Consider the following 27796-nt stretch of genomic DNA (forward strand, 5'->3'; position numbering starts at 1 on the left):
GGACCAGACCCTTTTCAGTGGTGTCCAACAATAGGATGTGGGGCAATGAGCACAGACTGAAATGCAGGAGGTTCCATCTGAATATGGGAAGAAACTACTTTGCTTCGAGGGTGACAGAGCCCTGGAACAGGTTGGCCAGAGAGGCTGTAAGTCTCCTTCTCTGGAGACATTCAAAACACACCTGGACACATTCCTGTGCGATTTCCTTTGGGTGAACCTGCTTAAGCAGGTGTGTTGGACTAGATGATCTCCAGAGGTCCCTTCCAACCCCAACCATTCTGTAATTCTGTGACTTTGACTTGATGCTAGCTCTCAGGCCAAATACATCCCGACTAGTCCTTGGTGCCCCAGAGTTGGGGCACTGATTGATCCCTTCATCCAGATGGGTAGTAGAGACATTCTTGCATTGGGATCTGATGACCTTTTCAGGGAGACACACACAATGGTGTAGGGCAGTAGAGGATCCAAAGTAATTGTAAATAAACTATAGTAGGAATGATGACAGCCTTTTATTAACAAGGGTTAGACAGACTTTTCAAATGCATATGAGCATGCTAACATGTTTTGGTGCTACCTCATAAAACAACAAATCAATACACTAAGAGAGAAATGGGGGCTGACTGGATTAATAATCTCAGGAATAATCACATAATGATTCTTGCTTTGTGTGTTGCCATAAGCTAAAATCCAAGCCGTAAGAAACACAAACTTATTGAATTGCAAGAAGTTTGTGGGATTTTTTTTTTTTTGCTACAGAATAAAAGTCTTCCAATCACTCTTGCTCTAAAATAACAAGTATAGATGAGAATGTGTTTAAAACCATCTATTTGCCTGCCCACTTTCCCTAATGATTTTACAAACTTGGATTTACGTTATAATTCATATTCTAAAGCAAGAAAATAGTTGGGGGAGGAGGAAGCTTTTTGAACAATTTTTCATCTGGTTTGTGAAGTCTAAGTGTCACATTTCTCTTTCTGAAAAACAAATTCTGGAAGCAGTTCAAATAAACTTGACCACATAATTAATTAAATAAAAAGGCAGAGGAAAACACAGTTTAAATTTATCATACATCACCTTTCACAATACTGTTACAAAAAATACTTATTAAACTGATTTATCAGCTTAATACTGATGAACTGATATATCAGTTTAATACGTCATCATTATCCAATGGATTACTTTTTAATAAAAAATGGTGCATGGAAAATGCTTTTTGCTTTAAATTTATACTACTTGCTTTATCCCTTTCTTAACATACAAAAATCAGACAAAAGTACCTAAACCCAGCATTTTTGCAGTCAGTGAATTTGATACCCAGGACAGTTCCTAAAATAAGGTGGGTACACCGCTCCTAAAGACAACTGCTTTAAACAACAGGCATCAATGTTGTTTTTCAAGATAGCCCTCTATCAAGCCTTGAACCCGAGACAGAATAATCTCATTGGAGCTGCTGCACTCTTCTGAACCATATGGTGGGTCAATAGTTAATAGCCCCGCCACGCACAGTGTTCTTCCTGATTCACCCTGCTCCGTTACGGGGATGTGGTTTGTTTCTAGCCAAGTCTTCAGGTTGTTCTTCCTCTTTTCAAGTTCCTCTGGGCTGTAGGCTTTGCTTTCTTCAGGAGCAAATATGCAAGAAAGTTGTTGCTTCATTTTGTCATCCCCTTCTTTCAGTATTTCGACCTCCTGCACAGCATGGCCCAAGACAACTGTTATGGACACTTTTTCATTCTCCAGGAATGCTGCAAGGATAATACTGCCAAGGAAAGAAGGATGTATGAGTCACTGTATTTACTGAAAACTGAGAAACACAAGCAGAGATTCTTGGTGATGAGTGCTCATTACCATCAGCATAACCCAGATATTTAGGCAGTATGGAATATCCAGCATTTTTCTTGAAAACATTCCGCTATACCCTTAAAATACTGAACATGAGGGGCTCTGCATGGAACTTGTGGCTTTGAATTGAAATGACTCTATATACCATCAGGCAGAACATTACTTCAGAAGAGCAAAGTGTACATTAAAATGAGGGCTGAGAATCTAACTATTTTTGTGCAGCATTCCCAACCTTGCTAAAGAACCTTAAGTCTTCCCGCATTCAAAACCAATAAACCTTCATACATTCAGCATTTTAAATGCTGAAGGCAATGGTGGCAGCTAACTATCAGAACCTTTTAATGACTAAATAATATTTAATAATTTATCATTACTAGAATAATAGGCATATTTTAAAATGAGTGTTGCTAGAATAATATACATATTTTTTTTAATGTGTGTTGCTAGTTTCTTAACTGAAAACTACAGCTTGAGTATTACAATGAGAACACAACACAGCACGTTTAGGCTCTTTTCCCAAGGGTACTTACATCCCAGAAGTCCTAAAATACAGGTAGGAAGGCAGCTTGTTATATTTCTAGGATCTCTTCCCCATATGGCAATGAAGACGATCAGAAACCATTTTCTCCCTCTTGTGAGAAGAAAAATTTCAGAATTTTATGCCAGAACTTTGCTAATCTACTGTCACCACCACTGGTGGAAGTAATGACTTTTTGGGAAACTTGCAATGAAATATGCCTTGATTTTAGCCTGGGCCATCCCCAGAATCACTCACAGCTGCAGGCACCTTTCCTACCAAAATTATAAGCAACTCCAAGAGAAGATTAGAGTATCAGAGCTACTCCAGTGTTGAAGCAACAACCAGTTCTTCTGAAACACATCAGAAGCTGGATGTTTTAGTTTCTAGCCTCCATCTTGTGCTGATGTGGGACAAGCTCACAACTAAAAAGGTATGAAAAAGCTCTGGCAGCAAGGAGCCAAATTTCTGCCTATTCCCTGGTGTGTTCTGGCTTTTAAACACTTTTTTCAAGTTACTTGAGATACTAGAGACCTGTGGTACCACTTTCTGTCCAATACCCTTACTGATTTTCTCTGCTTCCTCTCCAAAGCAGCCCCTACACTCTCATGGGTGCTCAGCAGGAGGGTAAAGCAAGGCATCGATGTGAGAACGCTGGAAAGAAGGTAAGGATTGCAACACCCAAAGCTTTAAGAACATTCCCGCCCTCTTTGTGAAGCAGCACTTGGTATATTATTAAAAGTAGTCCTAAACACATGGGTATCATTTAAAGTACTAACCTCAGGTCCACAATGAAGTCAGCATTAATCCAGATATTATCTATTCCCCAAATTTATCAGTCCTCTGAGTGAGATTAAAGTGGATTTAGGTGAACTGGCTTCATCAACTACAATCTTTCTTTCTCTAAGGCCTTGCCAGTCAAAAAAACCCACGACACACAGCCCCAACATGCAGTTTTTGCTCCAGGTAAGTTTGCTTCAGTCTTCGGATCCTTTCCTGAAACACTTTTGTTTTCTTAGCTTTACAAAAATAAAAGCTTTGGTACTTACCTGGCAGAAATTGGATCAACTGTTAAGACCCATCCTTCATATTCGTGTTTCTCAACTGCAGCAACTTTCACCATTTTGTTCACGTATGTTTCCCACTCTAGAGGGCTTTTCCTCTGCCAGTCATTCATATTTCCTACATCCAGAACCTAGACAATAACCAGAACAATTAGCAGAAGCAATGAATTGTCTTGCTTTGCCCTCCACACCAGAACTTAGTTTGCCTCCAGGTAAAAGATCTCCAATCTGTCTTAAGCACAATTTGGTTTTTTCCTAAAAGCAAACATTCACGCAAGTGGTTTGCATATTGGCTGCAGTTCTATAATTTCCCACCCAGTTCACTTGTTTTTAAAGACACACAATGAAGCCTCAAAAAATCACTGTTCTACAAACTTAATAATTTCCCGTTGCATCAAACATTCCATTAACTGTTCTGCCCTCTTGCAAAACCTTCAGGAGCACTGTCTCTTGAGGGCAGAAGTTTACCACCTTCGCTCTTTGTACTGGTGCACCTTGTGGGTCCAAGCCCTTCCACTGCCTGGGGATGAGCATTATCCACCCGGATCCCTGCTCTGCCCCCATCTCCTACAGTCAGGCAAGCAGTAAGCTACTGGTCATGACTGGTCAAGCACTACTGATCATGACAGCAAAGCCACCTCAGTCTCAGCTTGGGGCCATACAAGCACTTCTCTCTATCCCAGCATGCCTCCCCCAAGGGGCTGGAGAGAGATGGGGGCAGCGCATTCCAGGGAGGACAAAGGACTGGAGGCAGCTCCTCCTTTATCCCTCCGGAGTCTCTGGTGCTGCCATCCCCCTCCTATTGGTATATTTTCCTCCACAGGAAAACTCTGGCTTTCCCACGGCCCTGCAGCCGTATCCCCGCTCACTGGCTCGGTGTCTGCTGCTGCTTGGTTCCCGACGCTGGAGAGGGTGACTGGAAGTCAGGCCCTGCCGCTCCCCAGCGTGACCGCCGCTCCCCAGCGTGACCACCGCTTCCTGCTGACACTCAACACCCTCTCCCACCACACTTAAGGGCTTTTTAAAGCACAAAATTCGAGGCTTCTGAGCCTGGGAAATGCTCAGATCTGGAGAGAAGTTGACAAACTGACACGAGATAAATGTTTCCTGACCACCTGCAAAATGAGGGGATATTTTTCAAGTTTTAGATCCTTCTGTACGACAAGAGGGAGACAGAAGATTATGTGATACATTGTTTAGAAGCACAGTGCTTAGTTTATATTTATCCAATTCATAGATGTATTGTAAGTAAGAAACTAAACAATTATAACTAACATCATCAATTATTTCTTAGTATAGATGTATGTCAAAATTTTAAAAAATTGTAATGCATATGTAATAATTATGTGAATAAAAGCAACGCAAGAACATCCAGTCTTGGGAGCACTTATGAAGGATGATCGCCAGTGTTCCCCAGCACTGATAAAATAAAGAATGCCACTTAACAGTATAATTGACTCTGCTGTTAAGTTCATCTCTCTGTTTCAGGAGTGTTTTATAAATATGGGTGTGCATCTAAATTACTTATAGTCTTTATATATGAAGCCAGATTGCAAAACAAGGAGGTGGGGTGCATAACACTTAAATCCACCTGGTGTTCCGCCTCACTTGGTTTTGCCAATGCTCCTGGTAGTGCTGAGACTGCTAACTTGAGTACGCAAAACCTCAGCTCAAGCCTCCTCAAGCAATGTGTGCATAAACAGGTATAAACACACGCTGTGTGTATCTGGTCCATAAAAACAAAGAGGTTTTTGCTCTCTGGTTTTGTGTTGTCTTTACAAGTTTTCCTGTGCATCTGTGATGGCGACAAAATTGGTTTGCGCCCCATCCCCCAAAGCTGCTCTATTTTAACACTACTAATGAAGAGCTTCCTATGGATGAAGCAAACAAGCTGCCGTCATTTCAGTAATTTAGGTGAAAGCAAACATGCAATGAATTTGTGAGCATAACAGACAAAATATCAAGAATATAAAATTAGATAGCCTTATTTTGCAGGCTTAGGGAGATAATTTAATTTTTTTTGTGTATCTTTTCAATCCAACTTCCACAGTGCTATGGGCATTATTTATGAATAGTTTATCACACTGTATTTAGTTGTCTTCTTTCAGTTGATTAGAAAGCAGAGTTTAGCAAATCTAACTGTTTTCACTATAAGAGCAAAGAACACATCAGAAAGCTTCTGTTTGAAAAAAAAAAACCAACCGTAGCGGAAACAAGGAATGTGGCTTGGTTTATATATTTATATGCATAGCACATTTTACTTGTTTGCAGTCTAAACTGTTTCCTAAGGGGTTCCCTTTGTGGATCACAGACTGGAGAGTGGTGTATTCAAAGTCCCTTTCGAGCAAAATACTCCGAACTTCTTCAGTTTTCATTCTTGCTAGTCTCAGTATCTAATGGATTTTTTCCCCATTGTGGCCACTGTAGTTATTTAATTGCTCTGAACCACGAAGCCCTTAAGTATTTAATCCTGTGATCTAAGCCGTATCTGATAGATACAGCTCACTATTGTGGGGGTTACTGCAGCTCTCCCACCGTAAATTTAACCTCAGCCACAGTCACCCAGAGCTGCACCGCTCCCAACTCAAGGAAGTACACGAGTGGCAGCTCCTGGCACAGATCAAGTCGTAAATACAGCTCCGCTGGTATCGCTGCACCGCCTTCCCAAGCAGGAGGATCGGCACAAGCCTGAGGCGCTTCCCGCCGCCCCGGGGGAACGGTGCTTCTCAGGCGCTGCTGCCCTCCGCTGCGGGGGCTCCTTCCCGCCGCGATCCCGATCCCTCCCCACGGGCCGCTGCCGGGAGCTCCCTCCGCTGGCGCAGCCCTTACCGGGCGCCCCCGAGGCCACGATGGGCGCCGGGGCCCATCCCGCGCTCCCCCGCCCGCCTCAGGCGCCGCCGGCCGCACCCTACCGTCGCCGTGGCAACCGGCGCCCCACTGCCCGCGCTGTCTCCGGCGCGCGCCACCGCCCCGCGCGCATGCGCGCCGCTTAGGGGAGGAGAGAGCGGAGGGGACAGAGCAGGCGCGGGTGGTGGCGCGTGCGCGCGGGAAGGCGTTTGGTGGAGCCGTTAGGATGTCGCGTTACGGCCGCTATGGAGGTGGTGAGTTCCCGGGAGCGCCGCGAGTGGCGGGCGGCTGCGCGGAGGGCAGGTCGAGGGAGCTTTGCGGAAGGGATGATTACCGCGGGGAGCGGAACGGCCGGCCGTCGGTGAGGGGGAAGGACGGCGAGGCGACCGTTGCTGCCGCCGCCGCCATTTTGCGTCAGCGGCCGTGGGGAAGGGGGTGCGACCGCGCGTGCCGCTACTCGTGGTGAAGGCGGGGAGCAGGCCGCGCGGACAAGATGGCGGCCCCCGGGGTGGGCGGGGGCGCCGCTCCCGCGCGAGCCTGGCCTGGCGCTGACAGCGGCTTCGCTCCCGGCAGAGACCAAGGTGTACGTGGGGAACCTGGGCACAGGCGCGGGCAAAGGCGAGTTGGAGAGAGCCTTCAGCTACTACGGGCCCTTGAGAACCGTGTGGATCGCGAGGAACCCGCCAGGGTTTGCCTTCGTGGAGTTTGAAGACCCGAGGGATGCTGAGGATGCTGTCCGTGGACTTGATGGGAAGTATGTGCACATTTCACATGTTTGCTACAGCTGGTTATAAGAAAAGAGAGAGAATCGGGGTTTTGTCTCCGATTCTTCTCCTTTATGTGGTTCTGCCATGAGCAGTAGCAATTAACTTGGAGCCATCATGGACTTGTTGCAGGGTCATATGTGGCTCCAGGGTTAGAGTGGAAGTGTCGACCGGGATGCCTCGTCGCTCCCGTTACGACAGGCCTCCTGCACGGCGCCCCTTTGACCCTAATGACAGATGCTATGAGTGTGGTGAGAAAGGCCACTATGCTTACGATTGTCATCGCTATAGTCGCCGAAGGAGGAGCAGGTACGTGTGGGGCCAGGGTGGCTGGGTTGCTTCACCAGTTCAGTTTTGTGTAGCTCTTGTTAGCAAAGAACAGAATGTTACACCAGTTTTCTTTAAACTTTAACGCTAGAATAAATGTATAGGTTTATATTACAATTTGTTGCTATTTCTATCAAATGTTAATATCTTAATAATCAACCTGGTCAAAACCTTTCAGGTTTCTTCGTTTGAGTCAGTCGCCTTGATTCAGAATGTCACGAGCCTTAAGATTTCATGCTGAGGCGCCTTGCAAATCCGACACTTAAGATCCTCCTAGACCTTGAGGTGATCAGCATAAGAGGCCAGATCCCCTCGAGCCATCTACACGTAGCTTCACCTTATTCTTTAAGGGCAGAAAATTTGAGACGGTGATCGCCGTAACAGTAAATTTGGCTTTCAATTGGGGGCCCCCTCCGGTTTAGAAAGAGGAACACCAGATTGACCACTTTCCCACCTAGAAAAATCTTCTTGCGTCAATCAAGCCTCACCCTGGCTCATTGGGCTGTCAGTTTGATCGTCGTTAGATTGAAGAGAACACCTAGATGCAGCGATCGGCTATAGATACTTCTAGATCGTCTAGATCTACTAGACCTTGGGCCAAAGAGGGTCGACCTGCAGACTTGCAAGGTTTATTTTAAATACGCATTACAGTGTTTTCTATTCTAATGTAATTCTGCAATGTAATTCAGCTTTTAACATTTTTCTAGGTAGTAAAATGCTCAAGACAAGTAGGCCCAGAGATTTTTTTCCAACTGACAGATGCTAGTTCTTTAGTTGTCTGAAATCAGTTTTGACTTCAGCAGGGCCTCACGTGTACCGATTTCTGCAGCTGTTTCCTGATACCTGTTTTCTCTAACCTAAAACCAGGTCCCGGTCTAGATCCCGTTCAAGGTCCCGAGGCAGAAGGTATTCTCGGTCACGTAGTCGGAGTCGTGGTAGGAGGTGTGTTTAAGTTTGTGTTTTATTCCTTTTTGCTTAGAAAAAGCCACACCTGTGCAACTTTTTAACTGGCTGCTTTGCAGGTCTAGGTCAGCCTCCTACCGCAGGTCCCGGTCCGTTTCTCCTCGTAGATCTAGGTCTGTGTCTCCTCACCGGTCCCGATCGGGTTCCTTGAAGAGATCAAGGTAATTATTAGATTTTTTCAATAGGTTGTGTTGTTTTGTTGTTGTTTTCATTTTAGTTAAGGGATTCAAAAAGGTATTCGATAGCAGATTTCAAAAGTTGTCAACGTCTAGAAATTGACTGTAGTGTGCTTTAAAAAGTATCTGATAATCCTAGTTGGATTTACAGGCATGGTGATACAACTAGTTTGGATGAAATGTCTAATGATCATGTAGGTTTTAAGTTCAACATGTAGACATTAATCTAAGTAGTGCTGTAATTGTCATCACTTCTGGTTGAATTGACTTCTTTGATTTTGTTTTAATTTGTCTTAATTTTTTTAATTTCAGATCTAGATCAAGATCCAGATCTAGATCCAGATCTGTTACATGGCCCCGAAGCAGGTACAATCTCTTCCGTGATAGCTGTTTATATTTTCAGAAAAAGCTGTGTTTTCTCTCCACTAACTTAGGGTCTGTCATTTTAAAAAGCGGTGCAAAAGACTGTTCTTTCTCTCTTCATTGTTTTACATATCACTGATATCTAGGTCCCGATGGTCATGACAAGTACTGTTTTGATCAGGTTGCATTAACAGCTAATATAGCAAACAAATTTGGAATTAATCATAAAGAGTTGGGGTTTTTTTGTCTGTGTGTGTTTTTGTCTTTTGTCTTTGTTTTTTGTCTTTGTGACAGGCTTGCTTGGGCCACCAGTGTTACAGCTGTTTCCAGCTCTGCTGAGTAACATGGTGTCAGTCTGCAGAAACTGAATTAAATTTTAGATAAACACCTGTCAGAATTATTTTGTAGCAACAAATGTTCCATAAGAGTGACGATCACATTTTAAAAGAACACAACATGTCATTCATTAAGTTGTAGTTTAGTCCTTCCATAGTAAGTGAATGCAGCTTATGCTTTGTACAACCTTGGTAAAGCAGCATGGCTGACATAGGTTGATAGATGTTGTAGGAGAATGAGAGTAAATTGAAGTTCTGCTGTGAAGAAGATGGTACTCCTTTTGCTCCAGCCCATTCATGGGCCTACCATTCTGGTTTGATGGCTCGTCTTTGAAGTAAATAGCATAATACTCAACCATGAAAACACACAAATAAAGGAAAGCTTTAGCTGAAGGCAGCAAGTTGAAAAGCCTACAGCTGCAGATGGGAGATTCGGTGATGAAAGGTGGTGGTGGCATTTTCTGAGAGTGAAGCAGCAAGTAATGACAGGAGTTTTTAGGGAATGGTGAGATGGGAGACCAAAAGATGGCTTGGTTAAGAGCAGAAACTCACAGAAACCATCCAGAAGCTAGTAAAAAGAGAAGGGAAATTCCCTGTGTCAGCAGAGCAATGCCCTTGACTGATGCAGGTTCGCTCTTTCTACCTATTGCTAAAATATGTTGACTCTTAACACCAGTTGTTCCAATGTGACTTAATCATGGCTCATCACTGTTCACTATCAGTGAGGAGCAGAAAGCAGCTACAGTCAACAGGCTCTCAAAGAGAAAAACATCTTGATTTTACCACCATTGTTTTCTTTTTATAGTACCAGGAGCATTTCATCAGTGTAAAGGATGCTGTTAGTGAAATTTCTAGACTCTATTGTGTGACACCTTGCATTGTAAGTAGAGATTAACTGACTGAGGCAGAGGAAATTATAGACATACAAGTACGGAGAAGTGGCAGACTATTGGTACTTAACTCTAATGAAGTTACTGTTAAGCTTCCACATGAGGCAATTGAAAGATGATTTCTTTACAGAAGAATCAAAGGAATGCGTTTCACCCAGAGACAGGCTCTTGATTCGTAAGGAAGACAGACTGAAGAAGTATTACATGATGCTTGCTGGTTTGACAGTGTCAAAGTGTGCATCAGGAAGTTGTTGTGGAAAACCTTGGATGTGGAATGTAGAACACTTCCTTTGGGAACCTAAAAATTTAAGTTATTCTTTAGGCAGGATTAGTGTTCTTATGGTGCAGCAGTCTTAAAGACACATTTTAACAGTCTTTTCACAAGGGTTGAGACAGATTTTAAAAAATACTTTGAGCAAGTGCATATATAAGATGAAGTGCATTGAGGAGAAGATATTTGGAAGCACATGCTGCCTGCAGCCAGTTTCAACTATAGAGGTATCACTCAGGCCTAATAAAACTTTCAAGTTTAGAGCATGGCTTTTTACTAGCTTAGTGAAAATACTGGTAATGATTTGGATTGTTTATGTATTCCTGCCATCTGCATCCGCAAACACCAGTCATTAGCCAGGGACCAAAGTACAGAGCAACATGTGCAGCATCCATTTGAAAAGTTTTCTCCTAAAACTTCCCCAGAAAAGCCCTGGAAACTTGCAGTATTCTATCTAACATGAGAATTCTTACATACTTAGTGTGAATCTTGCTGTCTCAAATGTCAGAACATGCATGCTACCAGCTTTCCTGCTGAGCTGTGTTTTTATTTCTTGTTTTAGGTCTAGGTCTCATGGCAGATCAAAATCTGGCTCACCGGCTAAGAGGTAAGTATAGAGATAAACCTGCAGTAGTATCTGGAATTCACTATTGTGTTTGCATGATGAACAGAGCCTGGTATTTTAGAAAAAATCCCCCAAACATGAGTGCCCAGCTAATCTGTTTGCAATATGACTGAGATTATAAAATTTCCCCTGCAGCTATTTGGAATATGTTCCTTACCATCTCTTTGTTTTCATTAACTCTTTGTAGTGTCCAACATAGTACTGATTTTTTTGTGGTTTTGTGTTCAGTTCTGTTACATTTTTGTATCCATTATATAAAGGGCTTCAGCCTTATTATGTTGTTGATAAAACAGCAAGAATCTGTGATGTTTCTTTTCTTAAAGCCTCAGCTCAGTACCACCCCTTGTTTTCCTATTTACTGAAGACAGTTCCTTAAAATTAATCTCCACACTAAGTGAACTGAGAATCCATGTCAAAGTTGATTTGAAAACTTTGGTGTTTTAAAGAGCTTCTGGCTAGATTCCCTTAATAATTCCATTGCTGTCTAAGATGCTTATTTTATTTAATATCTGAAAGTTCCATGTGACCTTTAAGCTGCATTGATGATATTCTGTTTTGACAGTCGGTCAAAGTCCCGATCACCATCTCCAAAGAGAAGGTATGTTGATCTCCCTACTAATAACATAGACTCCATAGAGGTGCCATTTTAGTATCTGCAGTGATCTCTGCTGAGGAGTTTGACTGCTGCTTGTAGGAAAATACTGGAAAGGTATTTTGCCAAGATATCTTTGACAAAAATAATGTTGTGATTGTGGTTTTATATCTGGTAATGTATATGCGGTAATAATTCCTCAGGATACTGGTTATGTAGCAGTGTTACATTTTGCCTTTGTCTGCTCCTGTGTTCATTTTAGTTCACTAAAAGTTTTATTGCACAGAGCCTTTCTACTGGTGAGCTTAAAAGCACAGAATTAATATGAGAATTCGCTCTGAGTCTCATTAAAAACTACAGTAAGATTTGGGATGAATAGTGTGGAGTAACTTAGCATAGCGGTCAGGAATGGAAGATGGAGATTTATAATCCAAATAACAGCAGTAAATATTTTTTCCCCCAATAAATTGGTAAATATCTGTGTGTGTATGCATATAGGTGTGGTCACAGAATCGGCAGCATTTTTTTCCCTAGTTACAATGATCACATTTAAATTGTATTACAAAAAAATAACAGCAGAGAAATGCAAAAATGTGAAAGTAAAAATAAAATAAATGTATTATCTCTAAAAATAAATCATCGACCCATTAACTTTGTTAATAGTGATCGGTTATTTTATTAACAGCCAGTGCTTAAAGGGTGCCAGAGTGGTCTAGGTGTTTGTTGCTTTTTCCTCTTATTTGTGAATCGCAAATGACTACTGAAACATTAACTGTGGATTGTTTTCCTTTCAGTCGTTCACCATCAGGAAGCCCTCAAAGAAGTGCAAGTCCTGAAAGAATGGATTGAAGTTATGACGTTAATCTTTTAGGAAGAAAGTTATTTTGCTTACATTATTATAAGGGATTTTGTGGTGTCTTTGTAAATGTAAGAATGTAGATAGAAGAGTATATCAACTAAAATTTGGCATGATCTGGGTCTTCTGAGTTAGTCACACCAATAGACTAGCACAGGTCTCTTTTTATTGTATGAATTAACTTCCTGTGATATGAAAATGTGGGACTTTTTTATTGGCACATTGAAATAAAATGTGTATTTTTAACTAAAACTTCTCTGTAGTAACCCTGCTGCTTCTTGTTAGTATTTGGGTAAATTTAACTGTGCCATGTAACATGGATCAAAAATATCTAAAATGGGAATGACTGCTATCTGGGTCTTCTCAAACTAGTCACTTTTTGCATTTATTGTTTAATGGTCTTTTGTGAAGGATCAGTTTTTGCTTTCTTGGAAAAGGAATTTAAAATCCATCTCTGCCTGCAGATGTCTAAAAATATGCATATGCCCTTTTTATTCCTTTATGATATTTAGCGGGCATTCACTTTTCTCCTTAATTTGGCAAAGGTTACTCTCCGGTGTTTGACTAGTTGTGGTATCAGATGCCCAAAAATTTAAGGATGAGCTTTTATTCAAAACACTTGAGACCTTTAAATGAATAACATCTGCAGAAGCCTCTAAACGTAATAGAAGTCATTAATAACTTGATGATTGCTATGTTTGCTTGTTGCTTTTTTTAGTTCTTTAGTCTATTAATATATAAAAAACCTTCTTAAAATGTTTCAAGGCATGTTTTCCTTTTTTGGGGGAAGACATCAGGTCATCTGACCTACTTTCTGATGGACCTTAGGAAAATGTGTGAGAAGCAAGAGCAAGCTGTTGTTAGCCTTTCTGCAGCTCACTCACACTTTTCTTAAAGATTCTCACAGCCGACCTCAGGAATTCTAACCTGCTTCAGAAAAAATTGGTATGGTTTTAAATCAGCCCAGATCCTGGAGATGATTTTGTTGAGTTAGGCTAATTTCTTACGCACCTACAGGATTAATTATTTGTGTATAGGTATGTCAAACTCTGTGTTTGTCTTCATTCTGTACTCAAGAATTGCATGATAAGGTACTTCGTTGACACAGATCACAGCGAAGGACTGGAAACAATGTTAGACTGAGCAAACAAACTGGTAGGCAGAGGAGAAAAATACTTTAGTGCAATGGGATGTCTAGCAGAAATAAAGGCCAATTTTGGCATTAAACAAGCACTGAAAGGGAAAGTGAGGCCTGTTTTGGCTTCTTATGAAATCTGTCATGGCAGTTTTCTTCCAACATGTAAACCACAGCAGGGCATCTTAAATGAAAACAAAAATTACAAGGGGAACTTCAGTCACACCTTGGGTAACTAGTGATTTTCAAAAAACAGGTTTCTTGTTAATGACTTCATGGAGTTTTTTCATCGTATGAGTAAGCAGTCCAGATTCTGCACATACAGTCATGCTGCACCACTATTTGGCGAGGCTGACTCCCAACTGCTGTGGTGCTTGGGCTCTACCTCGACCTTAGTGTTTCATGTGTTGGGTGCAACAATCAGTATTCTGGCAGTATCCATTGAATTCCAGCGTCGCCACAGGGGGAGAGCAGAGCGTGACACACGTGGCCCTGCACTGATTTAGGAGAAATGCCAAATTCGTGTGACTTGTGTTTGGAACATTTACGGGTTGTGCATCACCTGCCCAGTTTCTAGCGTACCTGGTGAGAGGCACGCATAGTCGCTGCTCTGGCGTTTCATCTCCTTTTTTCTCTTCTGTACTCCTAAGGCAAACCTGTTCCACAATAAACCTGCAGACTAACATGACAGCTGTACTGGTACCTGTTTTTCAGTACCCAGGGACACTGTGGAACCTGGAGTGGAGGAGCCTGGGTTCCTCTAAACCAAGGCTTAGCAGTGAGAACCTGAGCCAGGAGGCAGGGCTGTGCCTGCCGGGTGGCCCTGCCTGTGGTGGGGGTGGCCATGCCCATGGCTGTGGCTACTGCAAAGGACCACCAGCACTTCTGAGGGGCAGAGGGGGAGCAGTGGCAAATCTGGTGTCTGCACTTCCACACAGCTGTGGTGACCAAAACAGAGGGTGGCTGTGTTGCAGGAGTCATCCTTGGAACAGGCTGCACAGCTCCAGCTCTCACCGGAGTTTGGTAGGATTTCACCAAAAATTCCACATGGGGTTTATGAGATTTTGATGCCCGGGCAAGGGTGTGCTTGTGTGACTGCTGCTGCTGTGCCCCTGGGCCCTGCACCTCTGGGCAGGGTGTATGTACCTGAGCAGCCTGGCTGAGGGTGGGGGGCAAGGGCCAAGGTCTCTAGAGCGATGGACAAAACTCACAGAGGTGACTGTGCATCCACCCAGGGTTTGCAACCCAGCACTTACCAAGCTTGGATAAGCCAGGCATTATTCTCCAAATGATACCAGCCCTTACACAGTATGAACTGCAGCTGCATAGTGTGTGACCACTGTGCATGTCCGTGCATTTGGGGCACCACAGGAGAGTAGCAGGGTGCTCGTTTAGGGGGACAAGGTGGTAGAACTGACTGTGATGGGTCTACCACATTTGCAAGCCCCATGGCCAGGCCTTTCCACCGGGGGCAAGAGAATTCCTGCAGCAATGCAGCCAAGGAAGCCAGGACTTGTGCAGCTCCTTCAGCAGTAGCATGGCAGGAGAAGGCAAGTCAGGCTGTGGCATTTCACACAGGGTGCCTGGCCCAAAGGCTGGCTACCCCTCTGTCCCTAAGGAGATGGGTCCTGTTACAAAGTTTTGGGGATGATACATATTTCATGTGGAAATACAACATTAAGATGATGGTTTTCCTCCTGCGGTTGTATATTCAGCACTACAGATGGATGCACTCACTTCAGCAACCAAGACATAGCATGGAAGACCATAGAATCATAGAATCACAGAATGGTTGGGGTTGGAAGGTACTTCTGGAGATCATCCAGTCCAACCCACCTGCTAAAGCAGGTTCACCAGAGCAGATCACACAGGAATGTGTCCAGGTGGGTTTGAATGTCTCCAGAGAAGGAGACTCCACAACCTCTCTGGGCAGCCTGTTCCAAGTGCTCTGTCACCCTCGAAGTTTCTCCCCATATTCAGATGGAACCTCCTGTGCTATCATTGGGCACCACTGAAAAGAGTCTTGTCCCACCCCTTGCAATATTATAAACATAAATAAGACACCTTTCAGCCTTCTCCAGGCTGAACAGACTCAGTTACCTCAGTCTTTCCTCATAAGAAAGATGCTCCAGATCCTTAAACATCTTTGTAGCTCTCTGCTGGACTCTCTCCAGTAATTCCTTGTTCTTCTTGAACTGGGGAGCCCAGAACTGGACACAGTACTGCAGACGGGCCTCACCAGGGCAGAGTAGAGGGGGAGGAGAAACTCCCCCGACCTGCTGGTCACACTCTTCCTAACACAGCCCAGGTACCATTGGCCGTCTTGGCCGCAAGGGCATGTTGCTGGTTTATGTTCACCCTGTTGTCCACCAGGACCCACAGGTCCTTCTCTGCTCCCGTGCAGCTCTCACTGCTGGCTTCAAAACAGGAGTTAAGCCAGAGGAACTAGGTCAGCCAGCTGCAATAATCCCAGCACACTGTCTTCCACAAAGCTATTCTGGGTGACCACTGCATACCTGTGTCATTGCAATGCTGCTGTCAAACCTTGTGGCTCTGGCCGCAAAGGCTGCCCTGTTGTCCAGCATGGGAAGGGCAGGGCACCCCTTGATGAGCTGACACTGAGCTGTGGGACAGGTCAGTGGCAGGGAGAGAGCAGCAGACAGTGCAACTCAGAGCATATTGCTGGGAATAGCTCATATTGTAATGAAAAACCACAACTTTATCAGCATTCCCCAAGATCCACATGAAGATTATCAATATTAGCCTGCTGTATTTTGAGCTGCAACATACCATGTCCCTAAACAAGGCATATTCAGTGCATTTTTGCTGCGAAACAAAACCTAATGCCCAGGGTGAGGCTGGACAGAGGGTGTGACCTTTACGCAGACCAGATAGTGGCCGAGGTGGTGACAGAAGTTAATGCGAGCAGAAGCCACAGGTGAAAATCACAGAGGAGGAAAAAAGTTCCCAAATACGATGCATCACCCAGGATGGTTTGAAAGTGCCATTAGGCACCCAGCAGGATTTCTGGCTAATGTGCTAGAGGTACTTACCCCTCTCAGTGGTAGGAGACAGCATGTCCTTTCCTTAAGTGGTGCTGAAGACGAACCATGTGGTGTGGTTGTACTCCTCGCCTGGCTGGAGCAGGGTGTTGGGGAACTGGGGCTGGGGAGAGGCAGCAGCACATCAGGGACTGCGAGCATACACCATGGGACCAGAAAGGGTCACTAGGGCACAGTCACATCCCCTCAGCCTTCCTGGGGCAGTCCCCTGCAGATCCCCTGGGTATTTCCTGCAGCAGTGCTTCAGCACCAGTTACTTGCCAGCTGGCTGAGTGCATGAGTCCTCCCCAGGTTGAGTTCAGCCCCCATGGGGAGGATGTGGCAAGGCCCTGGTGAGGCCTTCTGCTCTAGACTTGGCTCCTTGGGAAGCTGGGCTGTGTGGAACCAGTCCCCACTACACTGGTAAATCCCCGCCTAATGCTGCAGGATGCTGTGACCTGTGCCTGCCTCAGTTCTGGTGTCTACAAAGTGTCCCCTCACCAAACAGCTTCCATTCACATATTTAACACCCCAGAGACATGGGGAGGTGTGGTCCCATGCCACAGGACCCAAGCAGCTCCCACGGGCTGGGGGGACAGCTCACCTTGTTGACGGCATCAGGCCAGTTCTGGGTTTCCAGGCAGAAAGCTGAGTGCTTGGGGTACGTAACGGTGCCTTTGCCCCTCAGGGAGCCATCCAGGAAGTTCCCGGTGTAAAACTGGATGCCAGGCTGGGTGGTGTGAACCTCCATGGTCCTGCCAGTGGGCGGGTGGTGAGCCCTGTGGGGGGTAATGCTGCTGGAGTATGCCAAGGGGCTGGCCGAACAGGTGTCCTGTGGCTCCATGATTGGGAGACTCCTGCCAGGGTCCCAGCCTACCTGCCCGCAAGGTGTCGAGCCTGCACCTGCTGCAGGCAGAAGTTGTGGTCGAAGCCACCCAGGTGAAACTTCTGCAAGTGCTTCCCCAGGACCACAGGCTGCCGGAGGTCGAAGCCGGTGCCCTGCACCGCGGCGATTTCCCCTGGGCAAGGAGGACAGCAGTGTCAGCCACTCACCCACGTGCCAGCAAACACCTGTGGTGCTGGCCCCTGTGCAGGGTTCACAGAATCATAAAATAGTTTGGGTTGGAAGGGACCCTCAAAGGTCATCTAGTCCAACTCTCCTGCAATGAGCAGGGACATCTTCAACCAGATCAGGTTGCTCAGAGCCCCGTCCAGCCTGGCCTTGAATGTTTCCAGGGATGGGGCATCTACCACCTCTCTGGGCAACCTGGGCCAGTGTTCCACCACCCTCATTGGAAAAAATTTCTTCCTTATGTCTAGCCTGAATCTCCCCTCCTTTAGTTTAAAACCATTACTCCTTGTCCTGTCACAACACGCCCTGCTAAAAAGTCTGTCCCTTTTAAGTACTGAAAGGCTGCAACAAGGTCTCCCTGAAGTCTCCTCCAGGCTGAACAACCCCAACTCTCTCAGCCTGTCCTCACAGTAGAGCTGTTCCAGCCCTCTGATCATCTTGGTGGCCTCCTCTGTACCCTCTCCAACAGCTCCATGTCTTTCCTGTACTGAGGGCTCCAGAGCTGGACACAGGACTACAGGGGGGATCTCACCAGAGCAGAGCAGAGGGGCAGAATCACCTCCCTCAAGGGCTGACATCCCTCACTTTGGTGAGGTGAGGGGTTTAAGCATTTTTGTGATCCTTGTGTCATTGTGGTGCCCCACTTTGAGCAATCTGCCTTGTGGCCACTGTGACTTGGGCTGGGACATCACCACCTCGTCACCCAGCAGAGGTGGCCAGCCCCTGGCAACACTGCTGTGCTGAGCCAACACAAAGCAAAGTCAAGGAGCCAAAAAACAAAGGTGGGGTGTTGTATATGTAACTATAGAAGCCAATCAACATAAACTCAAAACTTATTAGTTATTAATATTTATATATGCATAAAATTTATATACATATATCCTCCCAGATCCCTGAAAAAACATCGATGAGATGGCCGTAGAGGTGGCCCACCTGCCAGAATAGTGAAAATGGGCTGTATACTGGGACTGGTCCCCTCCTGCCTCAAAGCATTGCTTCAGGAAAAAAAGGCTTAAGACCATAAAACCAGCATTTTGTCTCAAGTCTTTTTATAAGACCTGATGTGGGGACACAGCATCCTGTGATAAAAGTCTTGCAGTGAGAACAGCCTTAAGACATACTAAACACAGTGCAAAACACAGCCAGCACAATCCAAAGGCAAGGGGTGTTGCATGGAGGAGCTGAGAAAGGAAGAACAGGGAAGGGGATTTTTCCCTCAAGTCACATTTTTCTACCCCTCTCTAAAGGCGGAGGTTTCCAAGGGTCAGCAGGCAACTGCCAGTGTTGGGGACAGTGGCGCAGACATCCCGGCCCCGCTGCTGGCCCCGTGCGCTGCGCTCTGCTTGCTGCAGAGACCAGCTGGGCTGCAGCTCTGCACCAGTTCTGCTCTCCAAACCTCAAGAAACATCAGTCTCCACCTGACATCAGCACAGTTCTGTGGCTTCTGATCCTATCTAAAAGGAGGACGTTTACTGATTTCAGCTGTGGAGTGGAAAAACATCTTGAAAAATTATAAACCACTTCGACTTAGGCCCTCATGTAAAATACAGCAGCCATTGCACGCAAGGGCTCTGCCTTTGATAGTTACACAAATCTCATCTTCACTCCAGGGCTAAGAATAAAGAAAGCAGCTTTACCAGTTTCAACGGCTACATTTACCTAAAACATCAAGAGAGAACTGCAAAAAGCAGGGGCAGCAAGCCAGCCACAACTAAGATGTGAAACAGCTCTACAGTGAAAGCAGTGGGGAGAAGCAACGCAGAGGTTTGGTATGGCTTTAAGCTCTTCCCAGCCTGAGCCCGGGCATGACATCAAGCTGAGCAAAAGCCACCTGGACTGAGAGACCCACTCCTCCAGGCACAAGCCGATGCATGCATGCACAGCGGTTTTGGTCCATGAACACCGACTAGCTCTGGTTTTAGAAGACAGTTGAGCTATAAAGGTTTCTTGCTTGCTTTCTTTTTTTTTCCTTTTAAAGCCTCTTAAGCCTCTCTTCCTCTCCCTCCTGAAGTCAGAAGGTGCACTCAGCAAAGCAGCCCTGCAACAGCATCAGGGAAACACACCTGCCATTTCCAGCAGAGCTCAGTGAGCCCCTGCTTACCAGAACACATATCCCACCCCACAACCAGTTTCTCTCCTGTCGATGCTAGCTGCACTCAGGAGCACAGCCTTGATGCCCCAGACTGGCTGCACAGTGCTGCATCGCAGCTACTCTGTCTTCCCAACACCTCCAGCATGGCACCATGTCACCTCCCTCACCTGCCATGGTTCAGCATCGCACCCCAAAGGCCTCCATTCCTCTAAGCCTGTCCAGCTGGACAAAAAGTCATCACTTAGGAGCAAGTCTAGAAGCCTGCTTTTTTGACTGTTTTAATCTAGTTTAGATTTTTTCAAAACTTAAGCCAAACACAGATGCTTTTTTTTTAACAATGCCTTTCGTTCTTAGAAACAATAAAACTTGGTATCAGATTAATTTTGAAATTAGGTCAACTCTTACCGCACCTCAGCAGAGTTGCTTACGTGGTTGAAGTGTTGGATAAAGTCACCCAAAGCAAGGTGCCCCCTTGTCAGCAGTGGGACTGTTGTCAAGTGCATGCGGTTCAGTGCTTGCTCTCCTGTGTGTACAGGGAACAAGTCCTCTGTCCCAGCTTCTTCAGATTATTTAATTTAGTGGCTTGATCGTTTATGGGTAGGAACAGAGTGGAAGTGGTGGGGGGAAAAAAAACGAAACTAGAAAGCCTTGTTTCTGCTCTGCTTTTTATCCCCAGAATCAAGACTGGGTACAAGAGGCTGTCAACTTGCTTCTCCATACTGAGGCTGGAGACAGCAGCAATATCATCTTTGTTTAATTAACCTGCTTAGCATGCAAAACATGCTGTTTCCTTAACTGGCTTTTGTCATTTAGTCATGCAGAGCATTAAAGATAGGAAAGAAAAGTCTTGGTTTTATGTGGCCTCGCAGCCAGTAGTGCAAGCTTTCCCATCCTGATGAGGGGAAGGACAATGCTGGGCTCTCAAGCATCAGAGATTCCAGCAGTCCTAGAGGTCCATGCCGCCTGGCAGCTACCCTCCAGATCAGGGAGTCTGACCATGTCCTGGTGTACCACCTCTTTTATCAACAGCAGCCCTGTGCCTGGAGCATGCTGCTTGCATCTCCCACATTTTACTGAGGCTTAAATGAATTCTCCTGCTTTCTGTGGACTTTGGGCATCAGCTGATCTTATGGAAATAAGACTTGTAGAAGTAAGACCTTGACATCACATGGAAAATCCCAGTAGAGAAGTGTGATAAGGCCGAATACTGCTGAAAGAAACAAAGCAGACAAACCTCAGGCCAACCTCAGCTCTCAAAGTGCTGAGTGACCCTCTCTGGTTAGGAGCAACGGCCCTGGGAACAATGGATTGGCCTGCAGGGAAATGCTGGCCAAATGGACCCAGAGGCACATGCTTTGGTTCTGTGTTATAGGTAACTTGTCTCCTGGATGTGCCACTTGGACTCAAGTTGCAGCCTTGCATCCCACTTGCCTCTGGCCTCATCCCCTGCTGCTCCTGCCTGCGCTCCCTGGATGGATCTTGGTCTATGCCCTCTCCAGGTCTGGGGCTGGTGACGGACCCTGTTACCAGCATTCGGCTCTGCTCACTCTGCTCAGGTGCTGTGGGACTGTGCCCATGGGTGAGGGCCCTACTATGCCTGGGCTCCCCTGGGTCCTGGTGTGTCCCCTTGTTGGGCTGCACGGTTCCCTGCTACCCACAATCTGTAAAACTGTCTCCACCATGTGCCACAGGTCTTGTGCCACTCACCAGTAGGGATGTTGGTGTCGTCCACAGGCAGGTAGGAATCCGCTTCAATAGAGATCTCATGGTCGTAGATATCCTGTGAGCCCTGCAGGAGTATACAAAATACGGGCATTCCTGCTGCGGCTCTTCCACCATTCCAACAGCCCTAAGCACAACCGGGAAGCAACTGACCATGGCGGTGCTACAGCTGACCTGGTAGTGGCTGTGGAACCTCCTGGACATCATCCCACCTTGACCTTGGGCACAGGACAAAGGTACCAGCAGAAGCAAAAACCTGCATGGGACCTAGGAGCTGTAAATCCTGCAGGCCTGATACTATCAGTAGGAATTTGTACCTTGCCAAGCACTACCACCCTGCAGATCAACCAGTCACAACACACTGGTTGCTGAGCACAGAGATGAGCAAAAGAGGAAGGAAGCAAGTGTGGGGAAGTGCAGCCCATCCTCCTGGCTCATCTCCTGCAGTGTGGAGGGTTGCACTTCTCTTGCTCTCCCGCAGCCTCGGAGATGCTGTCAGGGAACCTGCTGGGCTGGAAGGGGAGCATGATCAAAACTGAGCCTGCATATCGCTGTCTAATCTGAGCAGCAATTTCATGCCCAAAGGTCTCCTGTTCCTCTGGAAACACGCCTGAGCTGCATACTGTAGGTGTTGGTATTACTGCACTACTGGGGGACAAACGGAGGGTAAAATAACTGCACAGCCATTCATGGGGCAGTAGCCTGAGCAGACCTGCTGCGTGGAGGGGTTGGGATGTTTCTCACTAACACTTCTAAATGTCTTAGTCTCACAGGCAAGTGTGACTGCAGCATCCCATCCTATTGCTCTGCCCAGCAACATTTTATTTCCCTGATTCTTTTCCTCCAAGCCCATTTATAGACAGGTTGAGACTAAAATGCAGCTGCAATACAGTGCCTGTCTAGTTGGCAGGACACTGAACTGGTGTGTGGGAGCCCTTTGCACCCTGCTACTGCCCCGCTCTGCAACCTTGGCTGCCTCACATCCCCTTTCCATGATGTTTCTCCTCCCCATTTTGACCTGGGTGTTTTAGAGCTGCACTGACTCTGGCTGGCACTACAGGCCCTGATCTCAGCTGCACGATCCATGCAAGAGTTCATTATGTTATCTCAGAAGCACCAACAGAAGACAGCTAAGAAATGCCAGTCCATTACTAGGGCACACCAGCTCTGCACCTCCTCTGTAATCTTCCCAAGGGAGTTGGAGAGATTGAAACTTCCCAGTTACACGCAAAAGGAGAGTTAATATTCATGATTGGCTTTGTTTATGATGCACTGGGATAATGCATCCTCAGTTGGGGTCTATGTGATTCAGCCCTGTCCCAGTTCATAGGCTGCTTGCAGTCCATGATGCACAGATGCAACCCCCATCGCTGTGTCCCCAGACCAGCATGTTGGTCCAAATGATCCCACAGGAAACCCACGGATCATCCCATGGGTCCCCAGGCTTCCCTCCCCTGCATAGTGTCCCTCCATGGGCTTCATCTCCCCATGCTTACCTGCCCTGCAAGGTTGAAGTACGCATGGTTTGTAAGGTTGATGGGTGTTGTCTTGCTGGTCTGGGCTCGATAGTTGATGGCCAGCTCCCCACCGCTCAGCATGTAGGTCACCCAGACTTTCAGGTCACCAGGGTAGCCTTCCTCACCATCGGGGCTGAGCCGGTAGAAGCAGACGCCATTTGGGAGGACCTCGGGGCTCCAGAGAACCTGCAAGGAGCGTGCCATGGATGGGATAGTAATGAGAAACATGGTGTCCTTCTCTCCTGACCCAAGGGACAAAAGGTACTCAAGGAACGATACACTAAACCAAAGAATTCTTCAACCATCTTTCCTGCCCTTACTCCTAGAAGAAAAAATAGTCCAAACCATCTTCTCCCTATGAAGGACTAAAAACCAATATACCCTTGTTGAAAAAGGGAAGCGTGAGAAAACACAAGCACTAGCCTGCTCTTTGTTCAGCGAGGGCCAGCAGCAGTAAACAAGTTTTCCACTGAGCAGCCAAACAAATGAGGCAGTTTGCTTTGATGGGAGTCTGTCCATGTCTAAGAAGGTCCATGTATTTGATTTTTGTCCTGCAGCCGGACTTACTCCCGTTCTCATAGATCTCCTGGTGTGCAACATCACCTCAGCAAGCTGCCAGCACACTGTAAATTTAGCTGCCCAGGCAGCCTGTTCGACCTTGGCCACGGATCTGATGCTAAGCAGACATGTCCCTCCTTGCAGGACAGATGTGTGACAAGAGGCGAGGTGCTCTGGCTCTGGAACTTTGCATCTACTTAAGGAATAGTCACCATCTAACCAAAGAGGACAGATCTAGGGGTACGGACTAGATAACACTTTTGAGATGGCCCCTTTATGTCCTACGCAGAGATCGCAAACAGAGGGCACTTGTCAAAAGCCAACATTTTCACCAAACTGAGGGTGCCAAATGTGATAACCAGGCTGCCGAGCAGGTCCTCCTGCACCAACTACAATTCGACTGCAGCTGCCACTGCTGTGGGGACACTGTGGTTTTGTATGTGCGTGTCTATTTAAGTTATTCAAAGGAAAAGGCTATTAAAGGCCAGTAAGCATACAGATACCACTATTTTTAAAACTAAGAGGGTTATTTTCTGAAGTCCCCTAGTTCCCCAGCAGCATGGCTGCAAGCTTCCATGTCATCAGATCATAGACTGACTGCAGCACCGAGGTCTCCAAGATCTAGAAAAACTCACAAGATGGCCAAGACAAGTCACGGACAAGCATCAGCGTGTCTTGTTTTTGTTAGAGCTGACCACAGGTCTCTGCACAGTGACCATCACCTGGCCGGAGGAGATCTTGAGCATGCTGAAGCATGTCCTGTGGCCAGAGGACAGAAAGCCCTGGTGGAGAGGTGTCGCTGCCTTGTCCCCACCAAGTTGGGGTGCCTTCAGCAAGCAAGGGGAAGAGGCAGAAGCAGAGATCACATCACCTACCTGCAGAAGACAGCCTTGAAGCCCTGGGTGCAAAGGAGTGCATGTTTTCAGCTCCAGCTCACAGGGAGTCAGGGTATATAAATAAATATTAAACCAAATTGTCCTCTTCAGGGCTACAACAGCCAAGTCATCCCAGCATTCCTTTCTTTTCCTGAGGCTGCTGAGGAGAGTTTGATCCTGATCTGAGGCCAGTTCACACTGCACTGCTCAGAAGTGAACTTTTTTCCAGACACTCTGAATTTTTCCCTGTCAGCCTGGATGTCCTTTCACAAAACAAAATATTAACCCAGGAATGCAGCTGCAGTAGCACACTCATATAAGTTCCTCTGGCAAAATGCTGAGAGAGCTGGGTCTCTTTAGTTTGGAGGAGACTGAGGGGTGACCTCATTAATGTTTATAAATATATAAAGGGTGAGTGTCACGAGGATGGAGCCAGGCTCTAAACAGGAACACAAGAGGTTCCACTTAAATTTGAGAAGAAACTTCTTCACAGTGAGGGTGACAGACACTGGAACAGGCTGCCCAGGGAGGTTGTGGAGTCTCCTTCTCTGCAGACATTCAAAACCCGCCTGGACACCTTCCTGTGTAACCTCATCTGGGTGTTCCTGCTCTGGCAGGGGGATTGGACTGGATGATCTTTTGAGGTCCCTTCCAATCCCTAACATTCTGTGATTCTCTGATCATCTACTTGCTGGTTAAAAATGCAACTGATCCGACAAGGTCCAAGGTTTCAGAGACTTGTGAACCTGCTATACAATCAGTAGGGTTACCAGTAAGGCTTTTGAGAGAGGAGATTCTCTGCTGCTCTTACCACTGTTAGCACATGGACGGTATCTGGACTTCAGCAGCAGCTCTTGGGTGAAGATAGGAAGAGTTGAGTGCCCTGGGGCAAAGGAAAGGTTATTTTGTCTCAGGAGGTGACAGGGAAGGGCTGGGGAGGGGACACAGTGATGCTGAGGCATTTTGCAGGCCTGATCTAGTCACCCACTGCTGTGAGTCAGAGCAAGAGCCCAGGCTAAGCTGTCACTGGGATGAAAGCACCATGGAAGGGGGTAACGCAATAACTGCACTGAACCCACAGCACCACCCTGTTCTCCCTGTGCTCAAGAGAACTGTCAAAAGCAAGCACATTGATATTGAGTTTCTGCAAACCCAGGGCCTTGTGACTCTGGGAGGAACCATGGGCAGATAACAGCCTTGAAACTGCAGGCGTGAAAGAGTCTGCATGGATCACTGGTCCCCAGGAAACTTTCCTTTGGCACTGGGGCAACTACATCACCCACTCCAGGTCAGTGCGGTTGGCACCTCGGGAGCCTCCATTGTGCATGAAGCTGCATCCTCACCATCACGTCCGGACCCAGGCCCTGCGGGAGCAGCACCTTGTCCCAGGACAACTCCATCAGAATTGGGCTCATGAGGCCTCAGGGCTCATAATGCAGAAGAAACACAGCAACCCTGGGTGGGTGTGTTGATCTGCTGGAGTGTATGAAGGTTCTACAGAGGGATCTGGACTGGCTGGATTGATGGGCTGAGGCCAGTTTTATGAGGTTCAACAAGGTCATCAATCCAGCCAGTCCAGATGCCTCTGCAGAGCCTTCTGGGTCCTGCACTTGGGTCAAAACAACCCCATGCAACGCTACAGGCTTGGGGAAGAATAGCTGGAAAAGGATCTGTGGTGTTGGTTGACAGCTGGCTGAATATGAGCCACCAGTGTGCCCAGGTGGCCAGGAAGGCCAATAACTTCCTGCTGTGTTTCAAGAACAGTGTGGCCAGCAGGACCGAGGCAGTGATTGTCCCCTTGTACTCAGCACTGGTGAGGCTGCACCTCGAATACTGTGTTCAGTTTGGGTCCCTTCACTACAACAAAGACACTGAGGTGCTGGAGGAGAGAGTTCAGAGAAGGGCAATGAAGCTGGTGAAGGGTCTGTAGCACAAGTCTGATGTGGAGCGGCTGAGGGAACTGGGGCTGTTCAGCCTGGAGAAAAGGAGGCTGAGGGGAGACCTTATCACTGTCTACAACTACCTGAAAGGAGGTTGTAGCACGGAGGGGGCTGATCTCCCAAGTAGCCAAGTGATAGGACAAGTGGAAATGGCCTCAAGTTGGATATTAGAAAAATTTCTTCCTGGAGACACAATATCCTCCACCATAACCCCACAGGCTGTATGCCAGAGAACACCGGGGACCCATCAGCCTGATTTTTACCTTGTCAAATCCCTTGGCTCCTCCATGCAGGCTGTTGGGCCCATTGTTGAGGAACAGCTGATACTCCTTCCCGTCCACAGTGAACCTCCCTTTCGCAATCCTGTTGGCAACACGTCCCACGACAGCACCGAAGTAGGGGTGCTTCCCCATGTAACCTGGCCAGACAAACAGCATGCAGTTAAATGGAAGGATTGCTCAAGGACCCAGAGGTGTCTCTCTCTGCTTTCCCCCACTACTAAATAGGTGACTGCAGTCCTGGCGTTTCACAGGACACACAACCCACTAGTCACGTGCATCTTTTATTAAAACAGCCTTATGGGATCTTTTATCCTCTGCAGATTTGCAGAAAAGGCCTCTCTCACTGCCGGTTAAAGCGTGACACAGAGCCACCCGATTAAAGCGGCAATCCAGAGCCACCAGTGCCCCAATTCCCTGCCCACCACAGGACAGGCAGCAGGAGTTGTATTTATTCAGCCCACGATTTGGAGGGACCCTTAGAAGCAGATCATGTGGCAATGAAACAGAAAATAATTTTTAAATTGCCTGACTTTTTTTTTTTTTTTTTAAGAAACAGATTTAGACCCACCTTGCAAAGTGTCAAAGCCTAGGACAACATCTGAAAACTCTCCATCCCTGCCTTTTGTCTCCAGAGCAGCGATTATGCACCCTAAGGACAGGATCTCCACTTTCACGCTGTCTGACTTTAACACGAACTTTTCCACCACTCCTCCTCCTTCCTCTCGGGGCATCTGCCCGAACACCTCCCGCTTAACTTCGGTCATTGCTCCCCAAAACCTGTCCCCCCGCACCGCCGGTAGCGAAGGACGCTGAGGAGGAAGCAACGGTGGCCGGGAGCAAAGACCAGTCCAGAGATCAGTCACCACAACCGCATGACGGCGGCCCCCGCCTCGGAAGAGTCACGCTGGACTAGAACCACCCCGGCCCGGCCCGGCCAGCGCAGCCGCGGAGGGAGGGGGCGGAGCCTGGGGAGGTGCTGCGGATGTCACAGTCACAGAATGGTTGGGGTTCGAAGGGATCTCTGGAGATCGTCTCGTCCCCCGAGAGCTGCGGAATGTCCCTGGAAGGCAGTGGCCATCAGGGCCTCCTGAGCTGGGGGTTATGGAGGAAGGAGGGAAGGTGCTGTGGGAGGAC

At 46.8% G+C, this 27796-nt stretch overlaps 3 protein-coding genes across 7 annotated transcripts; 1 reads left to right on the plus strand and 2 right to left on the minus strand.

Annotated features, from left to right (window-relative positions):
- Positions 1-490: 490 nt before the first annotated feature.
- GEMIN6 (gem nuclear organelle associated protein 6) lies at positions 491-6695 on the minus strand. 4 transcript variants are annotated; one of them, XM_065833803.2, is made up of 3 exons: positions 6602-6695; positions 3406-3551; positions 491-1756 (listed from the first exon to the last, which is right to left on the minus strand). In XM_065833803.2, the coding sequence occupies exons 2-3, from the start codon at positions 3531-3533 to the stop codon at positions 1381-1383; spliced, it is 504 nt and encodes a 167-aa protein (XP_065689875.1). In that variant the 5' UTR covers positions 3534-3551; positions 6602-6695; the 3' UTR covers positions 491-1380. The 4 variants fall into 4 exon arrangements, with proteins under 4 accessions (XP_065689875.1, XP_065689874.1, XP_065689876.1 ...); XM_065833802.2 differs by lacking the exon at positions 6602-6695 and adding an exon at positions 6333-6542; XM_065833804.2 differs by lacking the exon at positions 6602-6695 and adding an exon at positions 6250-6314.
- LOC136099510 (serine/arginine-rich splicing factor 7) lies at positions 6384-12681 on the plus strand. The gene is made up of 9 exons (XM_065833798.2): positions 6384-6521; positions 6841-7021; positions 7164-7340; positions 8226-8300; positions 8381-8482; positions 8810-8863; positions 10919-10963; positions 11544-11579; positions 12368-12681. Exons 1-9 carry the CDS (start codon positions 6494-6496, stop codon positions 12420-12422), a joined length of 753 nt encoding a protein of 250 aa, XP_065689870.1. The 5' UTR covers positions 6384-6493; the 3' UTR covers positions 12423-12681.
- On the minus strand, positions 8302-27577 carry GALM (galactose mutarotase). Of its 2 annotated transcripts, none has more exons than XM_065833796.2 (8): positions 27231-27577; positions 26645-26799; positions 22988-23194; positions 21477-21558; positions 17483-17624; positions 17210-17384; positions 16618-16729; positions 8302-8467 (listed from the first exon to the last, which is right to left on the minus strand). In XM_065833796.2, exons 1-7 carry the CDS (start codon positions 27424-27426, stop codon positions 16652-16654), a joined length of 1035 nt encoding a protein of 344 aa, XP_065689868.1. In that variant the 5' UTR covers positions 27427-27577; the 3' UTR covers positions 8302-8467; positions 16618-16651. The 2 variants fall into 2 exon arrangements, with proteins under 2 accessions (XP_065689868.1, XP_065689869.1); XM_065833797.2 differs by having other exon boundaries at positions 8302-12405.
- Between the last annotated feature and the right edge of the window lie 219 nt (positions 27578-27796).

The sequence above is a fragment of the Patagioenas fasciata genome, chromosome 3 (assembly GCF_037038585.1).
Source record: "Patagioenas fasciata isolate bPatFas1 chromosome 3, bPatFas1.hap1, whole genome shotgun sequence".
Lineage (NCBI taxonomy): Eukaryota > Metazoa > Chordata > Aves > Columbiformes > Columbidae > Patagioenas > Patagioenas fasciata.

Coding starts and splice junctions, on each gene's coding strand:
- GEMIN6 (XM_065833803.2), bottom strand. CDS start 3,533: ATGAATGACTGGCAGAGGAAAAGCCCTCTAGAGTGGGAAACATACGTG. Junction 1,757..3,405: donor GTTGATCCAATTTCTGCCAG/GTAAGTACCAAA, acceptor TTTCCTTGGCAG/TATTATCCTTGCAGCATTCC.
- LOC136099510 (XM_065833798.2), top strand. CDS start 6,494: ATGTCGCGTTACGGCCGCTATGGAGGTG. Junction 7,022..7,163: donor GTCCGTGGACTTGATGGGAA/GTATGTGCACAT, acceptor GACTTGTTGCAG/GGTCATATGTGGCTCCAGGG. Junction 8,864..10,918: donor GTTACATGGCCCCGAAGCAG/GTACAATCTCTT, acceptor TTCTTGTTTTAG/GTCTAGGTCTCATGGCAGAT.
- GALM (XM_065833796.2), bottom strand. CDS start 27,426: ATGACCGAAGTTAAGCGGGAGGTGTTCGGGCAGATGCCCCGAGAGGAA. Junction 17,625..21,476: donor CGACACCAACATCCCTACTG/GTGAGTGGCACA, acceptor CTCCTTGCCCAG/GGGAAATCGCCGCGGTGCAG. Junction 16,730..17,209: donor GGCCTGATGCCGTCAACAAG/GTGAGCTGTCCC, acceptor GCCTCTCCCCAG/CCCCAGTTCCCCAACACCCT.